The sequence below is a fragment of the Elephantulus edwardii genome, unplaced genomic scaffold (assembly GCF_000299155.1).
Source record: "Elephantulus edwardii isolate Elephantulus edwardi_28Jun2011 unplaced genomic scaffold, EleEdw1.0 scaffold00176, whole genome shotgun sequence".
Taxonomy (NCBI): domain Eukaryota; kingdom Metazoa; phylum Chordata; class Mammalia; order Macroscelidea; family Macroscelididae; genus Elephantulus; species Elephantulus edwardii.
Window position 1 is genome coordinate 1,665,457 of NW_006399926.1, and position 10,128 is coordinate 1,675,584.

Below are 10,128 nucleotides of genomic sequence, written 5' to 3' on the forward strand. Positions count from 1 at the left end.
GCGCAGCCGCCCCAGCCCCCCACCGCCTCCAAAGGGGCAAGCGACGCCAAGCTCTGCGCTCTCTACAAAGAGGCCGAGCTGCGCCTGAAGGGCAGCAGTAACACCACCGAGTGTGTGCCTGTGCCCACCTCTGAGCACGTGGCCGAGATCGTGGGCAGGCAAGGTAAGCTGGGACCCCGTGGAGAGGGACTTTGGGTGGGGGGCACCCCATCCTCAGCGTGGAAAGTTCATTTCCTTCCTCCCTGCCCGCCTCGAGCTCTATCCCTTCCCCACAAAGGGGGACCCGCCCCCTCCCTTGATTTCCAAGTGCCACAAAGTTCCCTGCTACCCACAGTCGGGATGGCTCTCAGGATCCTTCCTCCCCCCAGGGCTCTGCCCTTAGACAAAGAAATATTCTCACACTGGGAGAGGGAAAGGGGAGGGGGCTCGGTCTCCCAATCCAGGGAGGCTGTCCGGAGGGGGTGTCCCCTCTTAGCGCCGAGGTGGGGTGGGGGAAGATCTGGCGCAATGTGCAGAGAGTCACTCGGAAGTCCCTACTCCAGTGTCTGTTCGTGGGTTGGGGCGGGGGCACCCCTGGGACCCCCCACACTCTTGGAGTTACAGACTTAGAGGGAGACCTGGCCCGGGAAGCCCAGTTGTGTATCTGTCTCTTTGTTGGGCTGACTGTAGGAATGGAAGGGGGTGTGGCTCAGGGGAGGGTCCCAGCCTGGGGGAGAGATGATGAGGGGGGCTGCTGGGAGGAGGGAATCTCACGGTCACCCACATACCAAAGTTGGACCGTCTGTGGGGTTTTGGAAGGGGTGCCTCCAGGGAAGTGTGATGTCCTGGCCTGGACCTCTCTCCTTCTTCTCTGGCTTTTGTTCTGGGCTGGTCACCGCCAGGGGCCAGAGGCCTGTTGGGGTTCTCCGGTGGTGAGAGAGTAGGTCAGGACAGGAAGGAGGTGTGTTGAGTTGTGAGAAACCATCACCTGGAGATTTGATGGAGGGAGGATCTCTTTGGGGGTGTGTGTTTAGAATTAATCCAGTGTAGTATGTCTGATACCACACCCTCCTCAGCTCCAGCATCCCTGTATGGTTGGTGGTGGGGTATGTGTTGTTTGAGGGTCCAGACTAAGCTGAGGGATGCTGCGGACACATCTCTCCCTCAGTTTCCCCAAGAGGAGTTGGGGGCAAAATCTGGAAATTGTGATGGGGCTGGGTTGGGGAGGTGGGGGTGGAGGAGGAGTGGGGGAGGAGCTGTCCCACAGTGGGGAACAATAGAGGAGCTGCATTCCGACTGGGAGTGAGGGAGGAGGCAGACTGCTGGCGAGGATGAGGGGAGGCCGGCCTGGCAGGCCCCTACTCCACATCCCATCTCACCCACTGGCCAGGCTGGGGTTGAGGATTGATTTCAGCTGGAGACCAAGAAGGGAGGTGAGGAAGATGCCACTCCCCTGCACACTCCCCATCCCCCCTGGGGCGCTCCCTCATGAGATTTCTGGTTTAGAAAGTTGATTTCTTCTTGCTGTCATTAACTGGGGGTCCAGTCCCCTGGAACTGGATGAGGATAGTGTGGGGCTGTGCATTTTAATGGTATTATTCTTTCCTCTTCTGTCTCTGTACCCTATAGGCTCATCCCTCATAAAAATGGGGAGATTTCCCCTATTCAGATAAGCCTCGCCTTTTTTTCTCTCCATGTATGAAAGTCTTCTCTCTTTTCTAACCTTCCTCCTTCTACTGCAGTGTTGATGCTCTTTTATTTGACCTCTAGGAAGGTGAAGCCTAGTGGATTGTCCCTTAAAGATGTTTCTTCATGGTTGCAGAATCCAGATTGAGGTCCTCTAGTTCTTCACCTCCAAGCCCATAGTTTTTCTCCTTGTACTGGCCTCTCCTTCTCTATCCCAACCTCAACCCACAAAGATACCTTGCTCTCATACAAGTTTATGGAACCAAAACATAGAACCAGGTGCTCATTAGAACCTGTGAGCAGAGATGGTAGGAAAGGAGAGCTCTCTGTTCCTCCACAGTCTGTGCCTCACAAGCAGCATACTCATTCACAAGGATGTGCGCTTGACAACAGGTAGGGAGGGCTTCTCAACTGACAAGAAGTCTGAAGACAAGGAGGAGGAGCAAATTCTCCTTCCTGAGGTCTCTTGAAGGTGAGGAGACCTGTCTTAATCTACTCTATACCCCCATGCCTAGTCTGGCCATATTGAGGGGAGAGGCTATGTAGGGTAGAAGAAACAGGAATAAAATGAACTCACCTTAAGGCTGGGGTTAGGGAGTTGGCAGGGTCAGAAAATTAGGACTACTTGGCTTGGTTTTGAGGGAACAGGTAGTGTGGTGTGAAGGTGAGAAAAAAAATAGTGAGTTGTATGCATGGAGAGGAGTGTGAACACAGCTGTTTGTAAATAGGGGCACAAAAGTTGTGGGGTGTATGGGAATGTACTGTTTGTGTGCTTGAGAGGATAGGGAAGGAAAAGTGGAATGTATGAAATGTTAAAACACAGGCCCTGTGTGAGTAAAAGGGGTGTGTGAAAGTGTACATCATCAGGCTCACCTCACAAGTGTTGTTTAGATAAAAGCATATAGCCTATCACAGCTCTTAGATACGTGTGCAAACTAACGTTGGTGTGTGTTGTGTGTGTGCACATGAATGCAGAAAGGGTGTGAGTCTCTGAAGCTGCTAGGTGAAGATAGGAGATAATGCAGATAATGAGAGGAGAGAGGCTTGTCCAGTTGGTTCTCAAGGTCTCTATCTTTTAGAAATAGCGTGGACTTCCCAGCTTCCCTCACTTTTCTCTCTTTCCTTCTTCTTTGTCTTTCTTTGTCTGGGCCTTTCTTCTCTCTTCCTACCTGTGGCCTCAACCTCTCCACTTTACCATACTCCTCCTTCAAAAGCAGGTGAACAGGTCCAGACGCCTTTTCTCTTCTACTCTGCTCTCATCCTCTCTGCTCTCCTGTCCCCAGGGGACAGAAGGGCTCCTGGGCAGGGTACATTGCTCCTTAATACTGTGATGTTTATCATCCTCCTCCTCTTCTTCAAACTCTCTCAGACCCATCCTGGTCTTCCACATTCCATCAGTTGCTGCAAACTCAGGAATTTGGGACTCACTGAGAGACTGTTGCACAGAGGTCATGGGAGGGGTATTTGTTATAGAGAAGATGGAAGACAATGGATGAAGGTTAAGTAAGGAGTAGATGGTGACATTACTGACAGTCTAGTGGGAGTTTTGTAGAAAGAGAGGTCAGTGACAGATGGGTGTATTTAAGTAAATTGAAGGCATATGCGTAGCCAGGAATTTGTAGAGGAATTGAAGGACCAGCCATTGGTTGGAGGGGAGTTGTGATTAAATGTGATGTTAGCAACTTGTCTGGGAAGGTTCATATTTTCAGGTTTAAAGGAGATTTTCAAGGCAAAGTTGGTAGATTTTGTGTTCTGTGATCAATAGAGACATTTGGTAAATCTGAGAACAGGTGAGTGGACTGTACCTGACCTGGTGGATGGGAGCTAGGAGGGGCTGCGTTTCTGAGATCCCTGGGAAGCTGTGGTTATCTCGGTATCTGGGAATTTCCTTATCCCAACATAAATCTTGCCCTGTGGATTTTTTTCCTCTCTCTTTCCTCACCCTATCCCAGGCTGCAAGATTAAGGCCTTGAGGGCCAAAACCAACACTTACATCAAGACCCCAGTGCGGGGAGAGGAGCCAGTGTTCATGGTGACAGGGCGGCGGGAGGACGTGGCCACAGCCAGGCGGGAAATCATCTCCGCAGCTGAACACTTTTCCATGATTCGCGCCTCACGCAACAAGTCAGGTGCTGCTTTCGGTGTCGCTCCTGCTCTGCCTGGCCAGGTGACCATCCGTGTGCGGGTGCCCTACCGCGTGGTGGGGCTGGTAGTGGGCCCTAAAGGGGCAACCATCAAGCGCATCCAGCAGCAGACCAACACGTACATTATCACCCCAAGCCGTGACCGCGATCCGGTGTTCGAGATCACTGGGGCCCCTGGCAACGTTGAGCGGGCACGCGAGGAGATTGAGACTCACATAGCAGTGCGTACGGGCAAGATCCTCGAGTACAACAATGAGAACGACTTCCTGGCAGGGAGCCCCGACGCAGCGCTTGATAGCCGCTACTCTGAGGCCTGGCGGGTGCATCCTCCAGGCTGCAAGCCTCTCTCCACCTTCCGGCAGAACAGCCTGGGCTGCATTGGCGAGTGCGGAGTGGACTCTGGCTTTGAGGCCCCACGCTTGGGCGAACAGGGCGGGGACTTTGGCTACGGTGGGTACCTGTTCCCAGGCTATGGAGTGGGCAAGCAGGATGTCTACTACGGTGTGGCAGAGACCAGCCCCCCACTCTGGGCGGGCCAGGAGAATGCCACGCCCACGTCAGTGCTCTTCTCCTCTGCCTCTTCCTCCTCCTCTACAACCAAGGCTCGAGCTGGGCCCCCAGGCGCACATCGTTCCCCTGCTACCTCCACAGAGCTGGCTGGACTTCCAAGGCGCCCCCCAGGAGAGCCGCTCCAGGGCTTCTCCAAACTTGGGGGCGGAGGCCTGCGGAGCCCCGGAGGAGGGCGTGATTGCATGGTGTGTTTCGAGAGTGAGGTGACTGCCGCTCTTGTGCCCTGTGGACACAACCTGTTCTGCATGGAGTGTGCAGTACGCATCTGCGAGAGGACGGACCCAGAGTGTCCTGTCTGCCACATCACAGCCACGCAAGCCATTCGAATATTCTCCTAAGCTCCTTGCCCCATACCTCCTGGCCCACTTCCCAGGGGCCACCTTGGAGCTGCTTTCCATTAGGGCCTTTTGGAAATCAGTGATTTAAGGGGCAAGGTGCTTGGAGATACTCACTTGTGGGGGCGGGGTGGGGAGGCTGTGGTGGCTGGAGGGTGGGCCGCCAGAGCCTCTGGTCACCCTGCCTGCCCTAGGTAGGTTGGGAGGGGGCCAGACCAGAAATTTTACTAGAGTTACAACTCTGATACCTCAACATACCCTAAAATCTGGGAGCAGCTAAGAGAAATTTGTTTTGCCAGAGGTGGTGGTTCAGGCTAAATCTCCTAAACCTGACCCCCTCGGCCCACCACCCAATCTGTGTTTCACTCTACCGCTTTCCTTGTGGAGGAGGTAGTAGGGAAAAGGGTGAAGAAGAATGACCATTTTTACCTAGAGGTGCTTTTTTCAATCCTTAGGCCCTCTGGTTCCGACCTCTGACCTCTTAACTTGACCCTTTAACCCCACACTCCACACAATTCCTGCTTGAGAATTTGTTAAGGAATTTCTCCAGCATAAGGCGATTGGGGCCTATAAGAAGTTTGCATAAGTTTTCTGTGGGGGAGGCATGGTGATTCAATCAAGGGCTCATAATTCATCTGTTCCCGTGAGGCTGGGCTAGAAGATTCTGGAAGGGTTGCTCCTCTTTCCCCTTCAGCTTTTCTTTTCACTTCATTTTTTCCCCTTCAGCCTTACCTTTCTTTCCCCTTTGCCCTTTCCTTTCCCCCATTCTTCTTTTTCTGCCCCATAGTAGCTGTCAATTTCAGTTGATTTTCTTTTTCTTTTTGTCTTTACCATTTCCCCCCTCCCTATCCTCCTTTCCCTTCCAGCCCAGCTTTGGGGACACCATCCCTCTTGGGGGCAGTTGGAGGAAGAACACCTACATCTCATTGAACCCTTTTGGGCATCAGAAAGCCCTGTCCTCCCTCTAAAGAAATCCCCTAAATTTTTAATGGAATGTATCCCATTGTCAGTGAGAGTTTGGTGAGGGAAATAATACTGGGGTACAAAAGGGTCAAGCTTCCACCTTCATCATCGATGGGCATTACACGTAGGGAACAGTTCTTAGGCCGGATTTTCTGGGTATGGGGGCAGTGAGGGAGTGTGTCTGCTATTTCAAGGAGCAGGAGAGGCCGTGGAGGAAGGGTGGCTAGCTCCCTCAATCTTGCTCTTCTGCAGTGCCCCAAACCCTGCACCCCTCTCCAGACTTAACCTGAATCCTCATTAGCGCACTAATCATGAAGTCTGTCCCACCCATTGTGGCTGAGGAGAAAGGCCAGGGCTTTGAAGAGGGGTCAGTCTGAGGTGAAGCTGGATTTGGGTGTGGCGGGACCTGTTTTGAGAATTGTGTGTTACAGGCCTGGCATCCCCCTGTCATGCTTCCTCACTGCTCACTCGGGGCTGCCACTGACCTCTTGTCCTCCTGGTTCTGCTGGCCGGGCCAGAAAAGGACAGAGATGGGAGTCTGAGAGGCCCCCAGGAGATCCTTGTATATATAGGGTGGGACTGTCCTGAGTGACCTCTGAGCACTTGGTGCAGGAGTCCCATTCCTCCTGGATGGAGAAGTGGTGTAGGGACTGGGTTGCAGAGGGGATTTTTCTCCTCTTCTTCCTGTTGTGAATTAACCCTTCTCAGCCTGCCCCTCCAGGCCACCAGCTAGGGAGCAGAGAGGAAGGAGGTCACAGCCAAGAAATCTGGCCTGTGACAACTTCCCTCTTTCCCACCAATGTGAGCCATCCAGAAAATGTCTGTACAAAAGAAACCAAACCAAATGGGCATCACCACCACCCCATCACTGGGGAGGGGAGGGAAGGGGTGGGAAGAAAGGATGCCTGGCTGTCGATTCCCCTCCCCCTCTCCACTCCTAACCCTCCAAGGCAGAAGACTGTTACACTAGGGGGCTCAGAAATTCAATCCCACCCTTACTAATTGAGCCAAACCTAGAAGCAAACACAAAACACATAGTGAGAGACAAAATAGAGGAGAGAAAGAGAGTGTGAGAGGGAGTGAGAAAGGCGACCAACACAGAGGAGAGAACAAAAATAGCAAAAAAAAAGCAGTTCTTTATAATTTAATATTCTATTTTAATAAAGGCGTTTATTACCATATAAATGTAGCAAAGAACCTGGGCTAATATGAAAAAAAAGACTTTTTATTAGGTAATTTATTATATGAAAAGGATATTTTATTTTATGATAAAGTGATCCTTAAAAAATAAAAAAAAACTTTAGAAGGTTTAGAATATATGTAGGGAGAGAAGAAGAAGAAAAAAAAATACATTTGTATTCAGAGTTAAATCTTAAAAAAAAAGTGTTTTTAATATATGTTCGGGTTTACGTTCCTTTTTTCCCCCACTTTTTTTTGGGGAGGAATGTCATTTGCTTTTCTGTGGGGAGCATCCTGGGATGGGTGGTTGAGAGGGGCTGGGGGAGCCAGGTCCCTTCTGGGGCCCTGTGAATAGATTGGATTTCACTCCACAGGCCCTCCCTCCCCTCTCCCCCTCCCCCTCTGGGGAGCCGGCAGAGCCAAACAAAGAAAGGGATTAACAAGAAAGGAAGAAGCTGAAGACTGAGAATCCTGGGGTGTCCCCCCCTTCCCCTGCCCAGTCCCAGGGGTGAGTGAGAAGGGGAAGGTGAGAACTGAGGCCCCACAGGCCCATGGGAACCCTCAGAGAGGTGTGAGATTTAAGAGAAATAGATTTTTTTTAACCAAAAAAACCGAGAGAGACAGAGAGAAAGAAGAAAAAGAAAAACCGAGGGGTTTAAAAGAATACTACAAAAATAATAATTATTAATAATAATAATTCAAATTTATTTCATATAATCCTAGAGAAAGAGAGAAAGAATTACTAGTTACTTAGTAGACAATATTCAGATAGCTTAAAGTTTAGTAGTATTGAGGGCCCCTGGGTCCAGTAGAATGTATAAAAGTCGTAAAGAAAAGGAAAATAGAGAAGGGAAGTGGCTGAGTCTACCATGAGCTAGCTGCTCCATTTTAGATGCTTGGAGCAGGTTGCAGGTTAAGGTTGGCAGCTTCTAGTCTGCTGGGGTTGATTCTGAGAATCCTTGGACTTTTATTAAGCTGTAGCGCATAGAAAGGGACTCCGTTCCAAGGGTCTTTGAAATGGACATTGATTGTCTCAAGCAGATAAGGGGCTGAGCTGAGGGCAGCAGAGTAGTGGGCCTGGCCATTCTGGCCTTCCCTCTGCCTCTGTTTTGCATAGCTTGTTCACTCCAAAGTGATGTAATTTTCCTGGGGCTCTTAGGGAGGATGGAGACTGGATCAAAGCCCCCTAAACCAGCTTCTCCCAGGCTTGAGGAAGTCCTTCTTAAAATCTAACCTCAATCCGCTCCATTACAGATTGAAAACCTGGTAGGTCCTTCCCCAAATAGAGGAGATCTGCCTCCCATCTCTGTTCACATTCAATATTCCACATTCTTTGCTTTTGCCTTCAATGGCAGCAATGGAAATAATGCTTTCAATAAATGTTCTTTAAAGATACATGTACTTCACGGATTTGCAATGTGTTTTGTTGTCCCAGAAAAGTTAGATTCCAAGAAGGACTTCCCATTCCAAGAGTTAAAAGGGAGACACTGTATTTGGTGGTCGGAGAGAACTGGTTCCCTCAGGTTCAGAGGCAAGGGGAAGATAGCACTCACCCTCTGATCCAATCCATCTCCATCTGTAAGTGTTCACACATAGGGGTCCACCATTGGATCCTTCTCACAGACAACTGGGGAGCCTGACTTGCATGTGAGAAATCAGTTTTTTAATAAGCACTTGCCTTCTACCAACACCAGCTTACAATCAGGTGGGGGCTTTTCCCTCTGGTCCAAGTGGAGGCTGAGGCCCTTTGACTATCTTTTTAGCCAGAGGAGTGGGTCCAGCTCCACTAATAATGCCCCCCTGACCCTAGACCCCAAACACATATCCATCTCCCCAATTTGCTCTTGCCCCACCTAAGGACAGGTTTTTACACCCCTGCTCTGCTGTCCTAGAAATCCCCCTAGATTGGGAGGGTAACATCCAGGAAATGGAGGGGATAGCCCTTCCTTCTACTCAAGGGGTAGGGCAGCTCATGGGGAGACAGCCGTGGGGCAGGGGGATGGTCTCCACTGTAGAAAGTAGAGTAGGATTGTGGTCAGACTTAATTTGAGGCATCTAGTGAAGACACAAATCTGCTGAGGACAAAAAGATTAAAAAAACAAGAAATAATATACCTACCCATGAATAATCAAGTCAAAGTGATGTTGCACAAAATGCAGAGAAACCAAGAAGGGGGAGGGTTAATGTATTAAATGTGCTATTAAGAACTTAATTTTATTAAAAGTATTATTACTTAAGGCTCTGCCTTTTTTCTCTACCATTTGGATGGGGGCTATCTTGGGGTGAGTGAGGGCCACTGAGGAGGCTTTCACCTGAGGCTTTGTCAGGTGATACACACTGATGGGAAGTGGGGGTCTCTAGAGTGCTCATGTTTCCCCATCCAAATACCCAGGCTTCTCTCATCTCCCCATGTACTGCTTGCTTCTCCCTGGGGAACAGTCAGACCCTCCACCTTGACTGGCAAACCAGGGGAACAGAGGACCTACTTGAACAGCTACCTCTTGGGTTCCACGGGGAAGGGGTCAGTCAAAAGCCAAGGGAGACAGACCCTCCCCACTCACCCTTCAGTCCGTCCCTCCACAGTTCTTATTTGAGGGCAGGAAGGATGTGACAGAGACTCTGGACACTCTGTTTTTCAAATTTAACCCTACCCATACCACCCCCACATGTGACAGGCCCTGTAGGAGGCCCTGATCGCCCCTCTCCCTAGCGTCTCCCCTGGCCTCTTTCCCTTGCCCCTGGCATTGGAATGACCTCAGTTCTTGGCACTAGGGCCCTGGGCACCAGATGGTTCCCGCCGGTGCTGTTTCCTTTGTCTTTCCTTCCAGATACCCCCCTCCCTTCAGGCCACCCCCCCACCTGCCCTGGGGGTTGGCAGAGGGAAGGGCGGGTACCTCCCACCCCCTTGGCACTGTACCCAGACCACAGCTCCCTGAGGCAGCTGGCCTTAGGGTGCAATGCGTATAGCAGATTAGGACAGAGGGAAGAGTAGGGGAATAGTGACTCTGAAGCTGAAGGGGAGGTTCCAGCTAGAGAAGAGGAGAGGAATGCATTGAGACAGCAAGAGGTCCAGGCATTGATACAAAACATCTTTATTTGAAGGCCTAGTCTGTGAGGATATGGAAAGAAAATAAAGATATGTGCAAGGTATCCACAGAGACCATGGAACTTAAAGAGCCTTTAGATAGAAACTAGACATCCAGAACCAAAGCACAGGGAAAGGACCTGGAGCCTGTAGGAGAGTGATGGTGACCAGGACGCAAGAGGGGGGC

The 10,128-nt window shown here is 50.7% G+C and overlaps 1 protein-coding gene across 1 annotated transcript in view; it reads left to right on the forward strand.

The window, feature by feature from the left end:
• The window catches only part of MEX3A (mex-3 RNA binding family member A), a 5,673-nt gene extending 956 nt beyond the window's left edge, over positions 1 to 4,717 (forward strand). The window contains exons 2-3 of the mRNA XM_006895912.1: positions 7 to 163; positions 3,618 to 4,717. Coding sequence (XP_006895974.1) covers positions 7 to 163; positions 3,618 to 4,717 — 1,257 coding nt within the window. The remainder of the gene's footprint in view (positions 1 to 6; positions 164 to 3,617) is intronic.
• The last annotated feature ends 5,411 nt before the right edge of the window (positions 4,718 to 10,128 follow it).